Source organism: Procambarus clarkii, chromosome 44, assembly GCF_040958095.1.
Source record: "Procambarus clarkii isolate CNS0578487 chromosome 44, FALCON_Pclarkii_2.0, whole genome shotgun sequence".
Lineage (NCBI taxonomy): Eukaryota > Metazoa > Arthropoda > Malacostraca > Decapoda > Cambaridae > Procambarus > Procambarus clarkii.
Window position 1 is genome coordinate 18069923 of NC_091193.1, and position 27500 is coordinate 18097422.

The 27500-nt window shown below is 39.0% G+C and overlaps 1 protein-coding gene across 25 annotated transcripts in view; it reads right to left on the reverse strand.

The window, feature by feature from the left end:
• The window catches only part of LOC123745167 (far upstream element-binding protein 1), a 64656-nt gene that overhangs the window by 27476 nt on the left and 9680 nt on the right, over positions 1-27500 (reverse strand). For 10 of the 25 annotated variants that reach the window (XR_011222026.1, XR_011222024.1, XR_011222023.1 and 7 more), the window contains exons 5-14: positions 23508-23719; positions 23207-23328; positions 22426-22620; positions 21722-21929; positions 18836-18994; positions 18511-18668; positions 17450-17549; positions 11710-11862; positions 10939-11075; positions 10533-10682 (exon numbers count right to left, since the gene is read on the reverse strand). Coding sequence is in view for 19 of the 25 variants with exons in the window: in XM_069300686.1 (XP_069156787.1) it covers positions 10533-10682; positions 10939-11075; positions 11710-11862; positions 17450-17549; positions 18511-18668; positions 18836-18994; positions 21722-21929; positions 22426-22620; positions 23207-23328; positions 23508-23719 (1594 nt within the window). In the remaining 6 variants the exon portion in view is untranslated. The remainder of the gene's footprint in view (positions 1-10532; positions 10683-10938; positions 11076-11709; positions 11863-17449; positions 17550-18510; positions 18669-18835; positions 18995-21721; positions 21930-22425; positions 22621-23206; positions 23329-23507; positions 23720-27500) is intronic. The other 15 variants (XR_011222025.1, XM_069300691.1, XM_069300682.1 and 12 more) reach the window with 8 other exon arrangements.

The following is a 27500-nucleotide window of genomic DNA, read 5'->3' on the forward strand; positions in this document are numbered from 1 at the left end:
CAACGCTACCATCACTCCCAAATAAACTCTTGGGTGTGTGTGGAATGATGTTACCCTTTAATGCTACAGGGCATTCAAGTCTTACGATTCTATTTTTGACAGTTAAATCTTGTAGAAATAATAGGCTAAATTTAAAATAAATGACATCAATTAATAATTACTTTACCAGCAATTAAACTGTAAAATGAAAATGGCCCACAGCTATTTCTTGCAAAGTTTACTAAACACTTAAGATCACAAATTTAATTATATATTTCTTAAAGGATAACCGTATGACCAGCGACATACTACACCTTCACTATTCTTGCAGGGAGGTACACAGATCCTAATGCAGAAGAACGATCTGGACTATTCCTTCTTAAAGCACTTCTTACCGTATATTCTGCATGATGTTGGAGGCATCTAGGATCCTTATCTTATGAATGACTATAGGCTACTAAAGCCAAAAATAATTATATGTACTCACTTTGACAGGTTTTCTGAAGTAATGAACTTATACTATATGTTGATAATGTTACTGTTACCAAGTTAGTAACTATAAAAAAAAAACACCTTGAATAAATGTGTGCTTACTTTACCTATTATTGCCTATTTTATTTTAGAGACAAAAAGAAATGTTGGCAAAAGGAGGTGAGCAAGAAGGATACGAAAGTGGAAGACATTGTACTCTAGAAGAGAGACTGGAGACCCAAGAGTGGGATTTACATCAAGGACATATGAAATAAGGAGGGGCAAAAGCAGGAAAAGAGGGAGCAAAGAACTGGGAGGACTATAGGGAGGAAGGGAAGGGAGGAGAAAGTGGAGGGGAAAGTAGAGGGGGGGGGGGGAAGGGAGGGAAAGAAGAGGGGGGGAACTATAAGGAGGAAGGGCATGGAGGAGAAGGGTAGGGAAAAAGGGTAAAGAAACTTAATAACTATGCAATAGAGAAGAGAAATTGATGGATATATCTTAGTGAGGAGAGAACTATAGGAAGAGAGAGAAGAGAAAACAAATGAAAACTTCATAATTCAAATATTCATGATAAATCAATAAAAACTTATCACTAGGTTACGAGTGAAAGGAAATAGAGAAAGAAGAAATAGGATTAGAAAGGAGAGAAGACAGGTGGAAAAAGGTGTAGTACAGATTGAAGCGATGAGGATATAAAAGAAAAGGTATGTATGGATTATAAAATTAAATAGGTAGCAATTAATTATATTGCTTCATTTCTTGTGTATGCACAGATTAAAAATAATAGACCTACTAAAATATCACCCAATTTAAGCTCAAAACGCAGCTAAAAATCTTTACACACAGAAATCACAATAGCGTGATGCATCAAATTAACAAATCCACAAGGGCCGTGACGAGGGTCACATCTCGTCACGGCCCTTGTGGATTTGTTCATTTGAAAATTTTTGCGTTATTGTTTAATATAATTAAAGCCTATTTTTGGTTGGTCTCTTTGGTAGCTCTTAAGCAACCCTCCTAGCAATCTTCAATTCCTATCAAAACCTACGTCGCTCCTATGAGTCATGAGCGCCTAATACAGATGAGGATCTGGTCATTCAAAGAGGCAATCGAGATATTTTATCAACCCAATCCAAGAAGAGCTAAGTGCAGAATAAACCCTCTTATTGAAAGTGCATTAGAGAACCTACACACAGTACAGCCTCATGTGATTCAGACAGTGAACCACAAGAGACAATAAGGCTTCAGTCTCGTGCACCACAAGCAAGGCATCCAAGGAAAATAAGCAGGTGAACCTGAATGCATGTCCCTAAAAACAACCCCCTTTTCCCCAGGTCTATCCCATCTTGGAGATCCTGCAAGAGCAAAAACCATACACTACCCGGCAACAAGGCCCACAGAAGATGCAGCTTTAAAGGCCAGACACCTACCCCCTCAGGGAAGAAAATCCTCACCAAGCGGGGGCAACTCTAATGGCAACGAGAAAAACAATTCTAGTGTCAGGCTGTTGAGATGAGCAAGACTCCAGGCTTACACAAAAGCTAGGCAAGAAAAACATTTTTGAAAAGCAAAATTTAAACAAGCACAAACACAGGTCCTTGCAGGACAGAATCCAAAATGATAGTCAACACTTCAATGAAAGGGAAGCCAGATGGGCAAATGGAACACAAGGAGCTCTGAACGAAGTCTAATTGAGGTGGTTTGCTAGTTGAAGCCATTGGTTGCCTGGGCCATCATCTGACGGAGATAAAGTGTAACTAGCCGTTGGGACTGGTTAATTACCAAGTGTGTGTGTATTGGTTGCCCATGTCTCTCAATATATATTTTACTCGTTTTGGAGGCACACTAGTTTTTTGGCAGATTTTCCTTGCCTGAGTTAATCTAGTAATCCTAGACTCCCTCACCTCTTGAATGGACCAGATTCTAGTGATTGTATATGGTAAGTGCTCACGAATCTTAAAGAGCCTGGTGAGGTATGCTAAGCTTGGAGTTATCCAGGCGGGTAGCTCAGGAGCTTCCAAGGTAAGCCCTCTCAGAAAAAATAAGAAATTTTGAAAATCCTGATTGGAAACCCGTTCAAATTTCATTGGAAACTATTTCAAGTCAGAATATCCCATTAGGAAACTTTTCAATGATCCCAGTCAGGTCTTATCAGTGGCTAGGTGAGCAGTGAAGAGATGTACTGTATATCCAACCCAATAACTACAACTTAGTAAAGGATGTTACAAAACATGGAACTAACACTTTGATCACTATCCAATAGTCAAACCTGCCTAGTCCCGCAATGCAGAATCTTGGCTTATTAAATATAGATGCAGATTGAGAGCCTTTATGAGCCCAACGACATTGTAGTTCATGATAAGAATTATATAAATGAACCTCCCAGAGGATCAACCAGACTAGTCTTGCAACCCTCCAGTGTCCAGTGTCACACTGGACTACATTAAAAACTGTCTAGCATTAGCACAAGTTTGACCCCAAAAGAGAAATTCAAAAAGACCCGTTGTGTGTGTACCTATACTGTGACTCGTGATAACGGCATCTTTGGTGATCTTGCCATTAAGAGCATTCAAGTGGAACTTAAAATAGTAGAGAAAAGGGTTACAACTGGGTACTGAATATGCAAGTAGGCTCAGGAGCGATACAATTAAAGAACTGTTGATATTCATAACCCCTCATAATACAAATATAAAAGTCCACAAATTTCCATAATAAAGGGAAGATAATTAATACATTAGTAAATGTATTGAAAATTTTAGCAATTTAGGTCAACTGTTCACAAGTGCTATCAAAACCCAGATCCTATTTAAAAATAATTTAATCATTTCATTACCACAATGAAAGCTAGGAAACACAATACTGATAATGCATTTACTGTCTTGTGGGACAACACTAAAATGAAATCATGCCAAGTCCATATATTTCTTTCTCTCAATGATGCACCATATAATACAAAGTGTTCAAACATTTGTAAATTTAAGGGTTAAGATCAAGCTACTGCCTACCTGTCACATGTTGGCCTACTCAAATCCAAATGTTGAAAAAAATAAAAATTTAACTTTTATTGCAAAATAATAATAAATATTGTAATCGGCTTCGTCCAAGTCATGGATACTCACACAAATCTCTTTTCTATTAAAACCAAATATTTATTCTTTATGTAAAAACCTTAATACCAACTAACCCTCCTAAACAATGTAAAAATAAAATTCCTCAGTAATGTAATTGTCAGACTGCATATGCTTCCAAAAGTACAGACAATGGCATTATTCCCTCCTCAAACATTGATTTGACCTTTACCAAAGCTTAGGGAAGATGTCTTGAAGGTACAGTACTAGGAAGCTGCCAACTTCTTAACTGGAGCCGACACATTGCTTCAAAATTCAGCAGACTTCAATTACCATCTTTGTGTCTCCCTACAAGCCAGCAGCTGCCTTAGGCAAAGGTCAAAACAAACTGACAATAATAATAGCCATTTCCTTTACTATAGAGGCATAAGCAATCAGAAGGCAACCCTTGCTACTGGCAATATAATTGTCAGCTATATCAAACCCTTTGTGGTCAGCCACAATCATTTGAATAAACTACAACTACCAAAAACCAAATGGGATGGAGTGTGCATGCAGAGATGGGAGGGGGGAGGAAGAGAGCAGGGAGGTTAGGGGGTGGAAAGAGGGAGCAGGGAGGGGGGCAGATGGAGAGCAAGGATGGGGGAGGGTGAACAGAGGTGCAAACATGAGGGAGACAGGAGAGAGTAATGGAAGGGAAAGGGGTGGGAGGGAGCCAGTATGGTAGAGAGGGAAAGTAACCATGCTGGGAGGAAGAGGAGGGAGCAGCAATAGGGAAGAGAGAGGGGAGAGATAAGAAAATCACAGAGAAGGGAGCAACCATGGGAAAAGGGGGAGGAAGGAGCAACCACAAGGGAGAAACCAGTGGGGGGGGGGGAAGGAGGGAGCAAGGGAGTGGGGCAAGAAGGGAGCAAAAGAAGGGGGGCAAGGAGGGAGTGAGGGGGGCAATGAGGGAGCAAAAGAAGGGGGGCAAGGAGGGAGCGAGGGGGGCAATGAAGGAGCAAAAGAAGGGGGGCAATGAAGGAGCAAAAGAAGGGGGGCAAGGAGGGAGCAAGGGAGGGGGGCAATGAGGGAGCAAGGGAGGAGGGCAAGGAAGGAGCAGCAAGTGAAAGAGCAAGGGAGGGGGGAGGCCAGGAAGGGAGCAGGAGAGAGGAAGGGGGGGGGAGCAGGAGAGAGGAAGGGGGGGGGAGCAGGAGAGAGGAAGGGGAGGAGCAGGAGAGAGGAAGGGGGGGAGCAGGAGAGAGGATGGGGAGGAGCAGGAGAGAGGAAGTGGGGGGGAGGGGGCAAGAAGGGAGCAGGAGAGGAAGGGGGGGCAGGGAGAGAGCAGGAGAGGGGAAGGGGGCCAGGGACAGAGCAGGAGAGAGGGAGGGGGCCGGGAAGACGGGGCAGGTGAGCAAAAAAAATGAGAGGCACTGCTGACTTGTGCAATACAGCTAAATAAATTATTAAAAAAAAAATACCCTTTCCAAGTACTGGTACAGTAATTTGAGATCCTGCTTAATAACAGTACTTGCGAGGAATTTCTACCCCTACCATTTGTTCCAAAAAAAAAAAAAAACACATTTTATTTAATAACCTATTTTTAAAAATGGATAAAATTTGCAGTACATACAATTCATAGTAAGCATGAGACTAGGTATGATCTGAACTTAGGTATAGCAGGCGATCAGATCTGGACACACGTTTCTTATTCCTCTATTTTTATATCACATGGGGAAAATGGTAAAAAGATTGCATAACAATACTGCTCCACACACACCCACAACATCCCATGATTTGTGTACCACGTATAAACACTTGTAACCAATAATTTATCAGCTATTATTATTATTATTATTATTGTATCCTACATTTTAAAATTTATTATTGTTTACAAATGAATGCTCCCAATATGTGATGGTCAGACACCTCTGAGGTTAAATGGGGAGGTAGAATATTATTTTATATGTAAAAAAAAGTATCCAAGCGAATGATTGCTCCTCCGTGCTATACTGTAATTATATTCTAACCAAAACATTAAAAAAAATTATTGTCTACGATGTAGAAAGTTACAGTATCTAGTTTTAAATTCTTTCATGAACTTAGTTAAGCTTTTGTCATTAATTTTAACATGTAAACGTTCCATAAACAATTGTTTTACTGCATGGTAAGAATAAACTGAATAAATATGATTATACTAAATAGCAATTAAAAATTTTCAATGCTTAACATTATTACTAATCACGTTAATATTTACTTTGCCGTTCCATGACAGGATTATCTAAAAGAACCAATAAATTACAGCCCCAAATAACACTAGATTTTTGAAGAAATCAGCAGATACTGATGAGAAGTTGAGAGCAATGACACTTGGTCATGTGATATTAAGAAACACAAGTCATCCAATACTTGACTTGCAAAACTAGACCTTATTCATAAGGTGTATTATGTGAACAGTGTGCATCATTTATGAATAATTTACAAATCAATGTAAAGTCCATTACCAATATATACTGAACATACTTTAACTATCGGTGTACTCTCTCTTAAAACTTGTACATGGCAAAACCTAGAACAATTCAATAATTAGCAGTGCAAATTTGATAAATCAAAATCATAAGTAATCGTTACACCTAATTGTGTAATGCAAATTGGAGGGGGGTTGCTGCAGATTTATCTCGTACATCAGTGCTAGTTGAACAAGTTGCAATATGTAGTGTGTAATGGAAATAATTGGTTATCTTAAAACATCCCTTCGTGTGTTTTGCCTCTTTACCTCAAGCTCATCTTCATCATGATGAGGAACCTTTCAACTATCCTTGCTACATATACATAGTAAATTGAGAAAAACTTCTTAATTATCAAAGCATGCATATACTATCAAGACAAAAATAAAAACCACCCAACACTCCTTTTAAACTATAATTGGGATTTCGTGCACAGAGAACCATCACTAATTAGCAATTCGTGGGCCCACCCTTCACATTACTACCATAAGGTGCCAGCACCAGTTCTACACAGGGTTTGCAAACCCAACTCAAGGTCCAGGCCACCAAAGCATGCTCAGGAATCAAAGGTGGGAAGTGGTCACTCAGAAAGTAGTATTTCACAGGAATCTACTACATCATCAAGGGCCCAAGACTTGAAGACTTTTATACAATACAGGCATAACTTGCCAACCTCTCTCAGTGTTCAAGACAACTTTATTAAAACATCTCCAAAGAATATCTGATCAACCAGGATGCAATTCATACGTCAGGCTGCGAACAGTTGCATCCAACAGCCTGATTAACCAGACCAACGCCCAGGAGGCTTGGTCAGAAACTGGACCACAGGGTGGTTGATCACCTGAACCGATAACAGGTAGATAAACAGCCAATTTCTACGCAAGGCCTTACACTATGGAACAAGTTAACAGTCACTCAATCCAGCACCATGAACAGGTGAACATAACCAAAGGTGACAAACATCAACACAAGTCAGCATAACGATGCAGCCCGAGGCTACATGGCATTACGGGATATTGCCGAGAAGAATGCGGTCAGGTAAACTTCAAGACAGTGTGTACAAGGGTAGTACGAGACCGAGAGAATTTCACCCATTTACACTACAAGGAAAGCTTTAGTAAGTACACAAGGAAATGGTACAAAGGATCAAACAGAGATCAGATCATCGAGAAGGACTATTCTGCACATAATGATGCAGTTCTACCACACGAGACATTATTTGACCAAAAAAAATAAAATACAAAATAAAATAACAATTTGTTCAACAAGTGCCAAATCCAGATATAATGCTTAGTCTGATGAAATAAACTTCTACTGGTATCAAATGTACAAGACAAGTTAAAAGGAATCCAAAGACCTCTCTCAGATCCAACCTTAGAAAAACAAGAATATTTTTAAAGGGTACTGTACCTATTTTGATGGAGGCAACTATAAAATGGGGAAGGGCGAGTCACTTAGAAAATCATTGCATACCAATGAAAAACAACAAAAAAATGGCTCGGCCAATTGTAAAGAAGGAAAAGTAGAATGGTATTTATTACTTCCATAACCGATTGATCAAAATCAAAGACATCCCTCAGTCCTTATGATATCCATAGTTTGATAAAATGAATGTTATATATAATCTTTTAAACCAAAAAAAAAAAAAAAACTTTTCTTGCGTGCATTTTATAATATGGACATAAAAACATGAAAGGAATGTGTGGATGGTTGTGGTGTGTGGGGATGAGCATATGGTTGCTAGCAGTGTGGCTGATGGGTATTTTTAAACTAATGATAGCCTTTTCTACCCAATGTTGTCCCATGTTCTTACAAAGTTGTGGATTGGGATGATTTCATTACATCTTCACTCAGCATATTGCAATATTTCCTTGCCCAACTTTCATTTTAAACGGACTACTTGTCCGTGTTCATTTCCCTCAATAGCTATCACTTTGAAATTATATTGCCCCCATTGACTAGATTTGCTACCCTGTCATCATAGTATAGTCCATGTAATTCAGATAAAAGCCTAGTTACAAATTTCTACTTATCTTCAAGTTTACTTTTGTATCAAGATATAAATTTCATGCTGGCGCTGTGCATTCGAGCACATACTGGTCTAACACAAGCAGTATAAATTGTCTTGAACGTGTTTGTGTAGATTCTTAAATGCAGCTCCAATATTTGCCAGCTTCCTATGTGCATCTTGTGTTACTCTATCATAATGAACTGCTGGTTGAAGTGCTGGGATTACATTCACTCTCGGCTTTTCTCATTTAAATTCCAGGTAATTGCCCCTAAGATATTTTTTTTCATCCTTATCTTCATTATCTTGCCCTTGAGATTGAATTCTGGGAGTCTCCCAGTTATACCCTATTCCATTTTTTTTTCTCTTGCCTTCCACTTTTTGTTTCGGGCTTTACAATGCCTTTGGAAACTGAGAAATCTTGCCGTTCATCAAATTTTGACCCCCCGCTGTTCCATAGATTTCTAAACACTTCCTTGCAATAAATTCCACCATTTAATTAGGTATTTATGAATTCAGGTCATTTACCTGTATTATTTTTCACAGACCCTTGCCCTTCTGCAATTTACCCTCTTAACCCATTCCCATCTTATCCTGGCTAACAGTGGAATATGCACTCTCGATCTCTGCCGTACTCTCACTAAACATTAAGATAATAGGAATAGAGGAATTGCAGAAATCTCATTAAATTAAAAGATCCTTTTTGCCCTCTTTAGCATCTGTCCATTGTTTACTTGCTGTAATTATCAGCTACATCCAAGAATCTTTACCCAATGAGATCCTCATTATGAAATTATCTCCTTGCTACTGTGCTGGCTTTTCAATACGTTTACAATTTAATGTATTCTTTTCAGAGTATCCTAAAATTTCCTCCAGCAAATTAAAAGTAAAAATATCGTATCTTCATTGTTCCCATGTCAACCACGCAGTATTCACCTAGTTAGAAGGGTGACTACTGCATGAGTGACATGGGAACAATGAAGATAAGATATTTTGACTTATAATTTCCTCCAGTGTGTAGATTCACTGGTGGCAAGTGAATGTGGAAAGGGTAAGTTAAGAGCCAACCACAGCAGAGGCTTCATTTTATGGTCCTATATGTGATTAATGTTTAAGACAATACAACGAGGATCTCAAAATAATGTATAAAAAAAAAAAGCTGACAATACATTGCTTAATTTCAACAGCAGCTATACTTTCTGGTATCAAGTACATTTGAAGTTACAAATCAATGAGTCTTAAGACGCATACGAAATATCTAAGAAAACACAAATAGGTAGAACAACAACAGTATCTCTACCAGGGATATTAAGGTCTTTGCTTTAAACTTAGTCCAAAAGCACTGTGCATACCATGAGTTTTTGCAATAATCATCATATACTAAAATTCTTCCAACAATTCTTCGATATTTCGTACATACACACCATTTTTGCATAAATAAATGACTACTGTTATTATTATTATTAAGGTAAAACTGTAAGGTATCCCCCCTGATAGGGATACCTAGAATAAACAAATATAAAAAAAGTTTAGTTAGAGAACAATTAAAATTGAAGTCATACATGGGACCATAAACCATTGAATTTATTAAAAAGTTTAAATACAAAATCAAGAGCCATAAAGATATTCAAGAGAAGTCAATAATACAAACGCAAAATTGACCTGCAATTTAATATTAGTTATAAAAAAAATTCATTAGTAAGAGAAAGTTTGGAAGCAAGTTTTGTTTATCCTCTTAAATTCATTTCGTTTTACTAGTATTGCAGGCACCCTCTTTCCAAACTGGACATGGCGTCTACTTTATCTTGTAGAAAGCTTCCTTTACAAGAATGTATACAAATTATGACATTTACCAAAGGTACAAAAACACATTAACAATTGTATCGTGATGTACAAGCCACCACAATGAAAATAAAACTTGATCAGAGGAAACTAGAGGGGCTTTGCTAGCTCCTCTACACACACACACACATCCACACAAGAGGATGAGGGTGCAGGACTCATTCTTCAGAAGTCATTGTGCTCCACCCTCTGTCACACAAAGGTTATATATTAATTACAATAAAGATGTGTCAATGTAAGAGAAACCCCATTTCTTGTGGAGATGACCTGCATATCGAAAGTAGTACAGTTTGTCAATGAGGCACTGTGTTAAGAGATCTGTCGATTATTATTGGTAATCATAAGACATCATCTACTCCATGCAAGGACATGTAAATGGTAAGATTATGCAGAGGAAATAATACACCTGGAAAATGCTTAAAAAAAAAAAAGGAAAATGAACTTAAAATTTAGTCATGTACATGAATATTGGAATTTTGTCCATGATCATAATAGACAAAGGACCAAGGATAATGGCAACACACGCAATACACATACATAATACCAAACCTCAAATGTGACATTTCTTCAGAGGAGCCAGTTGGAAATGGAAGAGTACCTGGAGCATGTGAATTCTGGACAAAACATACCCATATGAGAGAAATCAGATCAACTGTAATGTTGTCATCAAAGACTGACCTTGGAAGCTTTGATTTGGGCTTCAATCTTGTCAGCTTCTGTATGCATTCCTTGTGACCGGTAGTACTCAATCCACTGTTGAGAATAATCTTGAGCACCAGTGCCACCTCCAACGCCACCTCCTGGGGTTGCTGCCTGCACACCTCCACCCTAGAGCATCAATAAAACAAGAAGATTAAGAAGTGCCCCTTGATACTATATTTCACTGGCAAGAGGTACAAGTACTTATGCTTAAAAGAATCAAGTCTGTTAACCTAGGGTTCCCAAATCAAACTTATTGATATCCCCTTTTAAACAAACTTTATTAACTTCTACATATTACTAATGCTCCAGAGTGGCAGATTGGCTGTTTGGATAGGATTTTTTTGTTTTTTGTTTTGTTTTGTCAGTAAAAATGTGTTCATACCTGTTGTGGTGCTGCATTTGGGCCTGGTCCAGCCACTTTCATTCCTTTAGCTTGTTGTTCAATAGCCTCGGCCTCTCTGTGCATCCCCATACTTCGATAGTAGTCTGCCCACTGTGCTGAATAGTCCGGCTGACCACCTGCACAAACAGAATAAGAATGCATGAGGTGAGGTGATTTTGACCGAGTTGTTTTTCATATAAAGTTTAAACGAGAAAAATGGCAAAGTGAAGATTTATAAAGGTAAGGCAAGATCTAAAAACCAATAAACACAATATGAAAAGAATCGGCATTACAAGGACAATATATGAAAAATTACCACCAATTCATAATCGATCAACTTGAAAATACTTAGGAGAAAACCCTCGGGGACTATCTCTCTAGAAAGATGTGCACGTTTGGCCCATAACAAGAGCCAAACATACAACCCCACCCCCCTCCAAAATAGTTAAAATTAATTTTGTTTCTATTTGAATCTATTTAATGCAATGGTATGCCACATGAAAAAAACTGTCTGAATGAAATTAAAAGAAATATACTGACTTTACATTTTAGTCAACAGAAAATTAGTCGATCAGAAAATTATCCACCCGTATGGTATGTTAATTTTACGAGAGGAAAGGGGGGGTTGTTGTGAACTATTACCCAGCTTACTTTTAGTCCTAAGATTTTTAAAACAGTATACTTGAACTAGGAACATAAGTGAATCTCGTAAAAATTATGGCATACCCTACAGAAGAAAAAAACACTAAGTTCATTTGACAAAGCACCTACCAGCTTGAGGTCCTGAGGGAGGCTGGCTGGCATTAGGCTGCGGCTGGCTGGACGGTGGGCCACTATTCTGGGTATTTTGGTTCTGCTGTCCACCGTAGTACTGAGAATAGTACGCTGCCCAAGCTGCAGCATTAGCATCAGCAGCTTGTTTTGCTGCAATAACATGATATATAATTTGCACAGCACTGGTGCACACCCATATTCAACTCAAACTGACTGGTGTCACATGCTGTGCACATAGCCTACTCAACTTTCAACTTACTTTTTGAGTAGAACTACATTACTCTCAGTTCTTGCACCTCATACTTTGTTCTGCTCTCCACCAATGTCTGCCATGCCTCAATAACCCTACCATTTAACTACACTGGCTTCAATAATCAACCAAATATACCTATATTTGAGAACTCGACTGAAAATGCAAGAGGGAAGAGAAATGGTGCAAAAAGGCAGAATAGAAATTCAAGGAAAGTGGGGGGAAATGATAAAAAAAAGGGGGGGGGGAAGATTAAGAAAGAAAGGGGAGGAGAGGAAAGAAGGGGAAGGAGGGGTGAGGGAGAATTAGAGCGAGGGAGAAAGAAGCCAATTATCACAAGTGCAACCTGCCATTACGACTATATAAAACTGCAGGAATAAGGATTTTTGATAGGACACATGGAAGAAGGATGGTGCCCAAGCACTTGGAAGCAGACCGACTCTTATCATCCAATGCAAATGCTTGTGCAGGGTGAGAGAATGGGAGCGAGAGAAATGGAAGAGAAAGAAAGCGAGAGAAAGAGGGGGGGAGGGAGAAAGGGGGGAGAGCGAGAGAAAGGGGGAAAGAGAAAGGGGGGAAAGAGAAAGAAAAATTGAAAGAAAAAGAGAAAGAAAGAGAAAAAGAAAGAGAAAGAGAAAAAGAAAACGAGAGAAAGAAAAAGAAAAAGAGAAAGAGCGCATGCGAGAGAGCGAGAGAGAGGTGCAGAGAACGGTAGAGAGGAGCGGAGAAAACGGCAGAGAGAGGAGCGGAGAAAACGGCAGAGAGAGGAGCGGAGAGAACGGCAGAGAGAGGAGCGGAGAGAACGGCAGAGAGGAGCGGAGAGAACGGCAGAGAGAAGAGCGGAGAGAACGGCCGAGAGAAGAGCGGAGAGAACGGCAGAGAAGAGTGGAGAGAACGGCGGAGAAAAGAGCGGAGAGAACGGCGGAGAGAACGGCGGAGAGAAGGGCGGAGAGAACGGCGGAGAGAACGGCGGAGAGAAGGGCGGAGAGAACGGCAGAGAGAAGGGCGGAGAGAACGGCAGAGAGAAGAGCGGAGAGAACAGCAGAGAGAAGAGCGGAGAGAACAGCAGAGAGAAGAGCGGAGAGAACAGCAGAGAGAAGAGCGGAGAGAACAGCAGAGAGAAGAGCGGAGAGAACAGCAGAGAGAAGAGCGGAGAGAACAGCAGAGAGAAGAGCGGAGAGAACAGCAGAGAGAAGAGCGGAGAACAGCAGAGAGAAGAGCGGAGAGAACAGCAGAGAGAAGAGCGGAGAGAACAGCAGAGAGAAGAGCGGAGAGAACAGCAGAGAGAAGAGCGGAGAGAACAGCAGAGAGAAGAGCGGAGAGAACAGCAGAGAGAAGAGCGGAGAGAACAGCAGAGAGAAGAGCGGAGAGAACAGCAGAGAGAAGAGCGGAGAGAACGGCAGAGAAGAGTGGAGAGAACGGCGGAGAAAAGAGCGGAGAGAACGGCGGAGAGAACGGCGGAGAGAAGGGCGGAGAGAACGGCGGAGAGAACGGCGGAGAGAAGGGCGGAGAGAACGGCAGAGAGAAGGGCGGAGAGAACGGCAGAGAGAAGAGCGGAGAGAACAGCAGAGAGAAGAGCGGAGAGAACAGCAGAGAGAAGAGCGGAGAGAACAGCAGAGAGAAGAGCGGAGAGAACAGCAGAGAGAAGAGCGGAGAGAACAGCAGAGAGAAGAGCGGAGAACAGCAGAGAGAAGAGCGGAGAGAACAGCAGAGAGAAGAGCGGAGAGAACAGCAGAGAGAAGAGCGGAGAGAACAGCAGAGAGAAGAGCGGAGAGAACAGCAGAGAGAAGAGCGGAGAGAACAGCAGAGAGAAGAGCGGAGAGAACAGCAGAGAGAAGAGCGGAGAGAACAGCAGAGAGAAGAGCGGAGAGAACAGCAGAGAGAAGAGCGGAGAGAACAGCAGAGAGAAGAGCGGAGAGAACAGCAGAGAGAACAGCGGAGAGAAGAGCGGAGAGAAGAGCGGAGAGAAGAGCGGAGAGAAGAGCGGAGAGAACAGCAGAGAGAAGAGCGGAGAGAACAGCAGAGAGAAGAGCGGAGAGAACAGCAGAGAGAAGAGCGGAGAGAACAGCAGAGAGAAGAGCGGAGAGAACAGCAGAGAGAAGAGCGGAGAGAACAGCAGAGAGAAGAGCGGAGAGAACAGCAGAGAGAAGAGCGGAGAGAACAGCAGAGAGAAGAGCGGAGAGAACAGCAGAGAGAAGAGCGGAGAGAACAGCAGAGTGAAAAGGGGAGAGACGAGCAGAGAAAAGGGGAGAGACGAGCAGAGAAAAGGGGAGAGACGAGCAGAGAAAAGGGGAGAGACGAGCAGAGAAAAGGGGAGAGACGAGCAGAGAAAAGGGGAGAGACGAGCAGAGAAAAGGGGAGAGACGAGCAGAGAAAAGGGGAGAGACGAGCAGAGAAAAGGGGAGAGACGAGCAGAGAAAAGGGGAGAGACGAGCAGAGAAAAGGGGGGAGACGAGCAGAGAAAAGGGGAGAGACGAGCAGAGAAAAGGGGAGAGACGAGCAGAGAAAAGAGGAGAGACGAGCAGAGAAAAGGGGAAAAAGCAGAGAAAAGAAAAATACAGCAAAGGGGGAGAAAAGGATAATATGCAGAGAAAGGAAATGAAAAAATAGAAAGTGGGGTGTAGATCTGCATTAGAAAAGACTTTGAAAGAAGAAAAAATAGGAGACGCTGAAATAAAAGAGGAACAAGATTTAAAGGAATAAAAATGAGTAAATTTAAAGAGGAAAACAGAAAAAAAAATGACAAGAATTGAAAGAGGAACACCGAGAATAAAAAAAAAATGAAATCAAGATATTCAAGAAAAGGCTTTCTAGTAATCCTCTCCTTTTATACAACTGTAATTTTATATTACACCTAATACTTTACCATTACACTGCCAGATTAAATCAATTTTTATTCCCATCTCACTTAGAAAGAGACCCACAGTCTTGAAACCCACTGCATAAACTGTGCCCACAACAAGGAAAGGAAAGGAAATTTGGGAAGCCAGCAGCAAAGGAGCCTTGATCACTAAAGGAATTAGAAACTACTCCCCTTCTAATAACAACCGAAAATTGTATACAACGTATACAATTTAATATACAAAAATTGTATACAATGTATACAATTTTTACAATTATACATATATTGTATACAAAATTGTATACTACAGGAGTGACCCACATCCCCAAAACTTCGCTAATAATAAGAGGCTGTAGATGTGAAAGCCAAGGATATGGAGGAGCTTTTTAACAAGCAGCTATGGCCAGGAAGATCTTGCACAAGCCCATCATGCAAATGAGGATAAGACACTGTAGGAAATCTGACACGAGAAGGAAGGACCAACCACAATAATTCTTTACCTGCCAAGGTTAGGGACTGCAAAAACCAATAACGCTCTAGCTCACATACAAATCGATGATGCAGATGCAAATGAATGCAACACAGCCAAGATATACATTCAGAAGGGACAAATGATACTTAGGTGAGAGGGACCTAGAACCTAATGTATGTCGGGGACAAAATGAAATATTCTTTTGTGAACTAAGTACACTGAGGGACACGCACACAGAAAAACAGCTAATTCAGGCTCAAAACTGAATCAGTTAACACGAATGCTTTTATTAATTAAATTTTGTAAATTTAATAATTAATTTTAATAATTAAATTATTAATTATAATTAAATTTTGTAAAACTATTAGGCAATTTATGCTTGATTAATTTATAGTTATCTTTGATGAAAGGCAGAATGATACATTAAAGAGCCACAGCCTATGGGGTTAATCCGGACAATTCTTGCTGTAATCCTACGCAAATTTTCAATGCTGGTATTGCATATTCTTGCTCATTTGAATTTGATTATATAAATCACTTTCAATCCTTGTATAAGTTTTCATCTCTTATATTTGCCAGTATTCACAGACACAGACACTCAAACCTTGACATGAGAAATACAATCCCTCAAAAATGTCATTTATATACAACAAGAGTAAAGAAAAAGCCTTGAGAGCCCTGTTTTTTCTTCAAGTGGGACTAACTTGAAAAATTTAGGTGGAAATATCTATAGTAAAAAAAAAAAATTATTGGCTCCTATATAAATTTTTATAAACAGTACAGACCCTCAATTACTCCCAAAAACTACCCAAATCACTTGGACTGAAAGGTAGTGACAGTCACATCTCATGCAGGTCGCCCTTCAATCCTCGACCATCCCAGTTGTTGGGCACCATTCCCTCCCCCCTGACCCATCCCAAATCCTTACTCTGATCCCTTCCAAGTGCTCTATAGTTGTAATGGCCTGGCACCTTTTCCTGATGGTTCCCTTCCCAAAAACTAGATCCTACTGGTTAGGATCTGGCACAATCAACTTGGGTTGGTGTATCGTACAGAAAAGTATTGAATTAGTAACTATTAGTTGAACTATCCCTGCCAGGCGATACCAATGCCAGACAACAATGAGCATTATTCAATCCATCCCAGACTGTTGACGTATGTGCATACCACAAATCTCCCAAAGCTTTTCCATGTACAACTTAGCATCCAAGACATCACTAGCCTGCAGCCATAATCAACAAACTATTTCACTTCTTTATGCCTAGGTCACAGTAGGCTGATGTCATCAGGTGGCAGCACCAACACCACCACAAAGACCCTGTGGAGTCCAGCACAAACTTCCCACGTTGTACCTCAATTCCAACTCCAAGGAAAATGGAGACGGGAATAGACGGGCAAGAACATGTGCAATCCAGTGCTCTAAGAACATAAGACTACAGAAAACTGCAGAAAACCTATCGAGACACTCCTTCATTCGGCAACAAAGCGATCCCCTCAACTTTTCCCTTATAAATTCAGCCAATGCTAGCCACATCCTTCCAGCATGTTAATTTTTCACTTATTTTCCCCCTCTATCTTGGCATCAGGTATCCCAATGTTTGGTGGTGCTTTCTCCGTGAACCAACGTATTCAAATCGGATATTACCGACATCATAGTATAGTACAAGGAAAGCTGGGCAGTCTCTTTGATGTCAATTTTAGTCTTGTATAGCTTTTCAGCTTTACGTAAAACATTTTTTCTACCTACTTCCTGGGTTGGATTGAATATGAAAATTTATTCATCTGCTGATACAGAATGTCATGCTGGTATGAATGACTATGCCAGATCCTTACCAGACGTTTTAATGGCAGTGTAAAGATTAAATATTTAGGTGAAATATTCTTCCCTATCATTATACAACTGTAACAACTTTCACTGTTCTAAACATTTGCCTTACCATGTCCAAATTTGCATCTCATATCTCCACCATACAGACTTATAGGATACATAAATAATAAAACTGAATACCCACCAACTCCCTATCTCCCTCACTTGAAAGTAACTTTGAACTAAAGGTTGAGCTAATATGTTTCAATAATCAATTTCAACAAGTCTGACTGAGAATGCAGAATTTAAAGCCAAATACAAGATTACTTACTTTACTTATAGAAACAATAAAATGCTGATACTTACTTGGATCGTTTGGATGTCCTTGATTCCACTGTTGGTACGCATTACCCCATCCCTGCGGTGCAAGATTACTGGTACCATTTTGTCCTGGACCACCACCACCCTGTCAAGTAGTCACAAGCCAAATTAACAACAATTTGAAATGGAATGTTATTAAATTACAAGATATTACCTAAAAATTAATATTTCAATTTAAAAATACATAAAAAGCTGATGACAGTCTTGGAGCAAGAGACTATGAGCAAACCTGGGTGATAAGTGGGACATATATTCATGTTAAAAATCCAAGAAAAGATACAAAGCTGAGGGAGTGCACCTGGTGAAACTACCAGCTAATAAGAACAAGTTTTTGTGGAAACAGAAAGGGGACATGAAAATAATTTGGACAGTAGTGAAAAGTTGTGAAATTATTGAAACATTAGCAGGTAATTGTCAACAGAAGGCACCAAGCCGGAGAGACTATGTAACACAAAAGCGAAAACTAGATACATGTTGATTGTAGCCAGGCAATTGCGTATCAGAAGACAAGTGATGTTCTTAGCTCAAGTAAAGCAATAAGAACAGAGAGGAAAATACAGCCAGAAGTTGATGGTGGTGGTAGCACATATCCTACTTCGTCACACCCCTAACTGATGCCTCCTACTACTACCCTCTCAATGATTCATTCAATATGACCCAGCCATTGCTGTATGCTATCCTCATGCTTATGAGTTTAACATCTTTTCTCTCATCTTGTAATAATATATTTATATCTTTACTAATTTTAACAAATGCATCCTCTGCTCAAACTTCTGATTTTCACGTTCACACTAAAATAGTCCTGCAGTCATATGGAATATTATGTCAATCAGCAATTGGTCATTTATTTTTTTATACTTGAAACTCAATATTTGCAGGTTATCCAGTTACAGAAATGTTCAAAGGATTAATTATATTTTAAATTTCACAACCTGACCATTTAACTATATTATTCTTACCTTTTCCCTAGGCTGATGCTTCAACTAATGAAAATAGAAAATAGATTACTGAATATAAATGACTAAATTAAACTTGAGGTTACCTACCATGCCAGCTTTCTCTGCAATCATCTTTTTAGCATTTTCTATCTGTTCAGGCGTACCACGGATAATGAATGTTTTTTCACTAGGATTACTTGGGGGTCTCCGATCCAGTTCACAGTGAGCACCAGTCTGTTGGTTGATTGTTCTGATGGTTTCTCCTCCTGTAAAAAAACATGAAACAATAAGTTGTAATAGAACAAATAATTTAATATGGTTTTAGTTTCATTTACAATAATGTATACTTTCCCTACATGTAAATAATATAATACATACTTAGTATATGACAAGCAAGACCACAATTATGACCTTCCAATACAGTAATGCTTACCTTTACCAATAACAAGACCACATTTGTTGGCGGGAACATTAAAGAAGGCCTCTACTTTATCATTTGGTCCCCCACGACCACCGCCGCCGCCACCACCACCACCGCCGCCTCCACCGCCGCCACCACCCATTGGTCCTCCCATTGGTCCACCACGACCCACTGAAATAATTAGGGCATTTTATAATCAATCCCTCCAGTACCTTTTAACTAGCATGACCGTTTAGACATTTGTAGTCACAATTTTTATTAGATAGTATCACCTTTTCAGTAAAATTGTCATGTGAAAACCATTTGTTTCACTCATACACTAAATATCGTAATGTAGAGATTTTTACTATAGAAAACTTTAAATTCGATAATATAATTTTCTTGGCACATCAGCTCGGCTTGACTGGGACTACTGAGAAGTCCTAGGCTGCTAAAGTAACACCAAGCTCAATGAAACGCAATTTTATTTGGTTAATACACGAGTTTTGAATACTGTACTTTGAAATAAAAGGACCTATCAATAAAAAGAGGTTACACTGCATCTGAACTTTGCAAGTTTTCACAATGGCCAAAAATATTATTACTGCATACAGTAAACCAGGGTCTTGTGTAAATTTTGAAAATACAATCACTAAGATTGGTTCTGCCCCCATTGCTGTACACACACACACTTGCATATGTAAGTTTGTTGAATATGACCGAAAGGGTTAAATCTATGACTGTAATGCGAGAATTACTTAACCCTGCCTCGGATTAAAGTTACTTGACACATCCAGTCGATGGATCACATGAGAATTATGTTGTGAGAAAAACAGTGATGCAAAAAGAAGTTTGGACATGCTCGATTGTGGAAGTCATCAAGATGCAATGTCGAAGGGGCTGGTAGGTTTCGATGAATTTGGAGGAGAGTGATACTTGGAGTGACGGGGAATGTAGGTAGATTGGTGGCGGCAGTGGCATTGTGATATATATATATATATAGCACATGCCATTGTTATAAGGATGACATTACGCATTCTACATAAGTCAAACATTGTGACTACACTACACCCTGAAAAATCCAGATCTCTACATAGAATTATGTAAATCAGACCAAACTTGGCAACTACAGCACTCCTCCAAATTTCAGATGTCTTAAGTCTTCACTTTCCCAAATTGAGAGATCATAAAGCTAGCTTTAATTTAAAAGAAGAGAGATTGAGGGACCCATATCTCCTTAAACTGTTCAAACAGGGCCAATACAAAAAAAAATAAATCCTAATCATAAGAAATATTTTGGGGTTTAAGGAAAATTAAGGATCAATTTTGGAGGAAATTGTATCGATTTGTTTTTTAACTGGCTTGTTGTGCTAAATTTCGTTCAGTCAATGGTTGATTTTGGCTTGAAAGTGGTGCCAAAGTGTTATTCTGAAAAGTTATGAAACCATTGCTCTGTTTATTTACCTATTTAAGTGTTTAAATAATATAGAGCAATATATTTCATAGAAATTTATAAAAGCAAAATTTTTCATAGAATATCAAGAGCTGAAGAACGTTTTGGGCTTGGGAAAGTCAAGAGGCCTTGCTTATTTACACCATTTAGGAGTTGGGGCCCCGACTAGTTCCACTCGCATTCATTTGTATAAACTAATGCACATTATTGGTAGATACACATCTACAAATCACTGAAGTCTTAAGTCTGTCTTATTTGAATAATAAATTAATATTCACATAATAAAAAAACAGGTTAGTTAGTCCTTAATATGTAGTAGCCATCAATTGTGAATCACCTGGACAACTGCAAATATCATCCGATACTTTTAACTGCCTGGCATGTATATTAATATGATTATGTTAATATGAATAAAGTAACTTGTATAATTTAACTTGTAATTTAGCCAGTCAAGACAAAATCAAATTCTTGTTTTGTAATTGCTTACTAGACAAAGTTATACAGTACTGTACCATGAGGCCTGAAGTCAGTCAAATTATTTAGTTTTTGCTGCCTGTGTTCAAATCCATGCCCAGATGACATTCACTGATAAAATTGCAGCCAAGGAGTGCATTGCAACTTTGCAAGACACTTCCTTTGAGCTATCTTCCCAAGAGAGATTTACATACAATAGAGTTCCCATTACAAATGTATGCATAATTTATGGGGCATACAAAGTAAATTGAGTTAAAACACTACATTGTGTATAAAAGAGCAAGCGTAACTAGAGGAGTACTTGCCTGAAGGATCATGGACACATCATGGGAACTAAAAGTATCAATAGCTAATTTATTACACTACAAAAACTCTAAATGAGGAAACCAAACTAAGTTTGACCAGACCACACACTAGAAGGTGAAGGGACGACGACGACATTTCGGTCAGTCCTGGACCATTCTCAAGTCGATTGTGAATGGTCCAGGACGGACCGTAACGTCGTCGTCCCTTCACCACCTAGTGTGTGATCTGGTCAAACTACTTCAGCCACATTATTGTGACTGATCACCTGCAAACCAAACTAACCTTTATGGCACTGGTCAGGTGCATGCACATATTACAGGTGTTAGTGCATGCACTAACAGCTACTACTTACTCTTCATGTTTATTTCAATTTTTTTTTTTTCAATTTTGGTGATAGTTTATTCCCTACCAAACATTTAGTGTAAATTAAAATATTTGCTGAAAGTAATTTTGATTTATCATAAAATTGTGGCTTACAGCCCATATCTGATCTTGAATTTAAATATTTATTTTATAGATTAGTAATTGTCTTGGTATACATGCTTCAGTACACAGGTATACAAGGTTAAGCAATGATGGTTTCAGACAAGGTACTCTTACTAATTATGCTAGGAAATATCATGCCAAAACTAACATTTATAATATAATAAATATGCAAATTTCTTAATACTGTTTTGTTTACTTACTTGGGCCCCCAGGTCCTCCTGGGCCTCCCATACCACCAGGCCCACCCGGTCCCCCAGGTCCACCCGGCCCACCAAAGCCACCACGACCCATAGGACCACCTGGGGGACCACCAGGACCACCCCGACCCCAATCATTATTAAAGCCTCCACGGCCACCCCCACGACCGCCACCAAAGCGATCCTGTTGAGGGTCGAAGTCGTTAGAGTCCTGCAGATTTTAGAAATTACCAAGTTTCAGTTTGGTGAATAGGTTTATGTGACAAATCAACAAAAATAATTTTAACCTTAAGATATAAATTGCTTACTTATATTCTACAAAAATATATGTTCAAACATAGTACTGTATAGTATTGTATATATGTATACAACTAAATACTGTAACTCAAGACTTAATAACTGTCACACGTTCCTCATTAAATGTAAATTTTATACAAGTATTATACAACTATATTTAAAGTATAAAAATAAAAAAAGTCTTATAAAGTATATGAATTTGTAATCCTAGTTTTAACCTATAATTATTTAACATTGAAATATAATCTAATAAGTCATGAATGATATAATTAAAATAGCAAGTTTCTGTCAGGAGACAAATATAAGAAAAAATAGTACAGTATAACAAATGGACAAAACACTCAAAATGCACAGCTAAAATTAATGCCAAATTAACTTTACATTTTTCAAAGCTTGACACACAAACTTACCCTTTCATCCCCTCCAAATTCATCTCTGTCTCTGTCACGGTCTCGTCGATCCCTATCACCTCTGTCTACTCTGTCTCTATCTCCTCTGCGTTCGCCAAAGTTGCCACCACGACCACGGCCACGATTACCAAACTGAGCAGCTTGAGTTTCTTTTTCTGCTATAAGATCATACACTAATTGTTTGGCCATTTCCACCTATGAAAATAAAAGAAAAAAATATTAATGCACAAATAATACTAAGATATAATTCAATTACATGAGGTGTAATTTAAGAAGTTTAAGCCCCCCTTCACAGAAGACGCATAGAGATAATGATGTAATAGGATTAGGTGATAAGATCAACAAATTGTCTAAATTCCCTGGGAATAAACTCCCATTGATAAACTCTTCATGGCCAAACTAGAAAACCTGAAACTTTTGCACTGATTCCCACAAAGCCTTTATTATTTTCTCCAAATCTATATGACTCATTTTTCATGAGGTTTTACCTTAAAAATTCTACAATGCAGGGCATGACTGGTCAAATTAAATCAATAGCAAAAGTGTTAAGGACAGCACACCTCCCGTGCTCAGGTTTGTCTTTCTCCTTGTCCATCCTCTATACATAATTTACTTGCACATAAATTGTGCCTAGTAAGCCACACACAACATGTTCAACAAATTGACCAAGCTAAAATGGTTATTGCCCCTCCAAAAAACAAGTATCATAACTTTGAAGCCATACAAAAAATGCATGCTCTACATAAAACACACACACACACACACACACGAAGCATTTTACCTTGTGAGGTTCTCCAGTGATGCGCAAAGGCTTTTCATTTTCTTGCTGTGGCCCATCTTGTATTATGACCATTTTTGCTCCAGATTTCTCCTGCAGTTGTTTGATGGTCTCTCCTCCTTTCCCTAAAAAAGAAGTTATTAGTGATAACAGTCATATCCATCACTAATGGCAAGAACCTTCCCATCACATTCACAATTTATAGCATACAATATGCCAATTTAGTTGAACACTTCAAAATTATTAAAAAAAATCTTTAATGCAAAACTAGGAAAGGAATTAAATCAATTCAATTCAAACTCACCAATAATAAGGCCAACCTTTGGCCCAGGAATGCTTATCTCAACAGTAGAAGCATTACCACCCATATCCATTCCAGGAGGTCCCATAGGACCGCCACCGCCGCCCCCACCACCACCGCCACCACCCATTCCTCCTCGACCTCGTCTATCGGGGGGACCATCTCCTCGGGAAACTATTTCAAAAATCATTTCCTTTGCACGGTTGATAGCATCCCTAGAAAAAATAAACATTAAAACTAGATACCTTGTACCATAGATTTTCAAACAAACAAATATTTATGGCAATTCCCATAATACATTTATAAAATATTTAGGAACTGAAGTCTACACTTGATTCTCTATACATCACATACATACATACATACATACATACATACATTCATTCATTTACTTACAGGTACACACAAGAAAAGGAGCAAGAGGAAAATTAAAAGAAAAAGTCAAATGAAGTCAACAGCACCTATGAAGGCTCTGGCACAGAGCTGGCTTACTCTATTTTGATCATAGGACTGCAACAGTAAATAAGAACAGTATCACTAAACATACATTTTTATGTCAGGCCTCAGACAAGTTGATATAGTTAATAGCTCTTAACTCAAAAAGTCTCTTTTAGGAATACAGGTACTATTTCTAAAGAACCCTAGTCTTAGATTAAAAAAAAAAGGTGAAGAGGGGAGGGGAAAGTGACAGGAATGGAGAGGGGAGGGGAAAGTGACAGGAATGGAGAGGAGGGGATGACAGGAATAGAGGGAAATGGATTAGTAGTGCTTGATTGAAAGGGGAAGTGGAGAGGATCAGAGTAGTGTCGTAGGGGATAAAGGAAGGAGCAAGAGATAGCAAGAAAAATAAAGGTGTGAAAGAACAAATTAACCCTTAAAGTGCGGTTATCATATATTGACTTATATGATAAATCGTCTGCTTTAGTGTCTTCTTTTTATATGCATGATACTAATATGGATATAATTGCTCTATAAGGATATAGTGGAGTTTATCTGAACCTTGAAAGAAACTGCTATCGTTTCATAAATCCTTACTATGCAAATGTGGTAAACACAATAGAATTCAGTATAATTACATGGTTTGTATTTCGCTTATGCTCGTGTGGTTTTCACAACTCTATACCTGGAGCATATCTGGAAACGGTTTTGGGAGTTCTACTCCCCAAGCCCAGCCTAGGGCCAGGCATGACTTGTGACAACATGGTCCAATAGGCTGCTGCTTGGAGCGGCCTGTAGGTCCACAATCCACTATAGCCAGATTGGTCTGGCACTTCTTGCAAGAACGTATCCAAGTGCCTCTTGAATACATCCACCTTAGTTCTGGCAATATTTCTAATGTTTGCTGGTAGGGTGTTGAACAGTCATGAACCCCCGATGTTAAGACTGATCTCTGATTGTGCCTATGGCACCAACTCCTCACTGGTTCTATTCTGTATTTCCTTCTGTACTTTTCTCTCCAGTACGTTATTCTACTGTGCAAATTTGGGAGCTGGTCCTACAGTATCTTCCATGTATATATTACTTTATACCTTTCTCGTCTCCTTTCCAGTAAGTACATTTTGAGAGCTTGAGATGGTCCCAAAAACTTTTGATGTTTTATAGTTTCTATGTGTACTGTATATGCTTTATGTTTTCCCTCTAATTCAGAATTCTCTCCTGTCTGAAAGGGAAAGTGAATACTGAGCAATACTCAAGACAGGACAGCACCAGTGATTTAAATAGTATTAGCATTGCTGTGGGGTCCCAGGATTTGAACACTCATAATCCATCCTATTATTTTCCTGGCTGCCGCTATATTTGTTCAGTTGTGTTCACTAAATTTCAAGTTGTCAGACATCATATACCCAGGTCCTTTAAATGTTTTTTTTTCTTCTATGAGTAGGTTTGACCATGTCCTGTACCCTGTGTTTCGTGTAAGTTCCTAGTTTCCACCATACCTCAGTACCTGGAACTTATCATCGTTAAACAACATGTTATTTTCAGTTGCCCAATCAAACACTAGACCTGCCTGCAGTTTCAGCGTCTTCTACAGTGGCAATTTTCATGCTGATTTTTGTATCAACTGCAAAGGATGACATGAAGCTGTGACTAGTGTTTTTGTTTATACAAGAGATAATAATGAGAAATAGTAGTAGTGTGTTGACTATGCCCTGGAGTACAGAGCTTTTCACTGCGCATGGGTTCGACCTTACTTAACTGACCATCACACACTGCATTCTGTGCAACAGAAAATTGAAAATCCAACACCCCATTTTACCCATTATTCCTATTGATCTCATTTTATGGGCTATCATTCCATAGTCACATTTATCAAATGCCTTTGCAAAATATGTGTATATAATATTTGCATTTTGCTTTTCCTCTAAGACTTTTGTGATTGTCATTGGTCGAGTAATTGTGACAAGACAGGATATTCCCACCCTAAATCCATTTTGACCTGGGTTGTGAAGTCCATTATTTTCCATAAAACTGGAAATTTTATTCCTGATCACTTTTTCAAAAACTTTTATTATGTATGATGTTAGTGCAACTTTATAACTCTCAGCCAAAGCTTTATTACCCCCCTCTTGTACAGATCAGCTTTATCTGCTGATTTAAGGGCTGCTGGTACCTTACCTTGTGTAACGGCCAATCTAGCTGTTGGACACAGCAGCTCAGAGCCTGACATATTAACACTTTCGTGCGCGGTGCGGGTGCACCTCAGACTTCGACGTCATGCTCCCAGCCGTGCGGGCGAACGTGCGGCCACACCTAAATGTGTATACTCATTTCGGTTTTCTCACCTTAATTCTCGTGCTACGTCATTCGTTTTGGTATCATTGTGTTCGCAATAGAATTTCCAACAGGGGTATATGCATATAAGGTCCAACAGCCCGGTGTGACTCCCCCACAGTAAAGCTTAAAAGTCAGCAAAAGTTACCCGGGAATGCACAAAATCAGTAAAATGTGTATACTTGTTTCAGTTTTCTCACCTTAATTCTCGTGCTACATCGTTCATTTTGGTATCAATGTGTTCGCAATTGAATTCCCTACAGGAGCATATGCACATAACGTCCAAAACGGCGTGACTCCCCGCAGCAAGGGTTAAAGTCGGACAACCGTTAATCGTGAATGAGCACCAATTGGCACTCCGCAACCTAATGTGTATACTTGTTCAGTTTGATAATCAATTTGTTACGTCTTTCATTTTGATATCAAATTGTTCGCAATCTAAAGGCGCGCATTTAAAACTAGTCCCATAATAATGGCGTAATAAATGGAATTTTAACATTTTAAAATTTGGACCAGAAAAGTATTTATAATCTTTCAAGTGTTCTGACCTCAATTGTCAGACTACATCGTATCAAATTGTGCGCAATTTAAAGGCACTCATTTTGAAACCACTCCCAGATTGATCGGATAAAATTAAAATTTTTAATAACAGCCTGGCTGATCAGGCAAGTCTTGCCAGCACCCCATTCCCCCGACTCACCCGCCAACCCACCCATCCACCACCAACACCATCACCCACCCACTTCTGAAAATTTTGCCCACCCATTTTATAAAAATTATACATTGGAGGGCTAAACACATTATCCTTAAAAGTTAGTAATGTTCTCGCAATCTATGCTTTTAACAAAAAAATGTACAATGATAACAAATGTTATCACACAACTTAGTGAAAAAAAGTGATAAAAAAATCGTAGAAATATCCAATGCGAGTCTCGTCCAATGAGTCATCTGCCACATACTGCAATGTCTGCAAACCTCACCACCTAGTAAACTTTTACTGCTCATCAAACCAGTAAAAATGTTGATCATTACAATATATGTATCCTCACTTCCCCTTGCAATTTGAGTCCAAATTAATAAGTCTTATAAAGTTAATTTATTTTTTTCTAATCTTTTTGGATTTTTCTGCACATAGATGGACGTGTGTATATATATATTGATAGCCACTACATTGTACATATAATGTAAATATAGTGTATATAATTATATAATGAAGATAGCCGC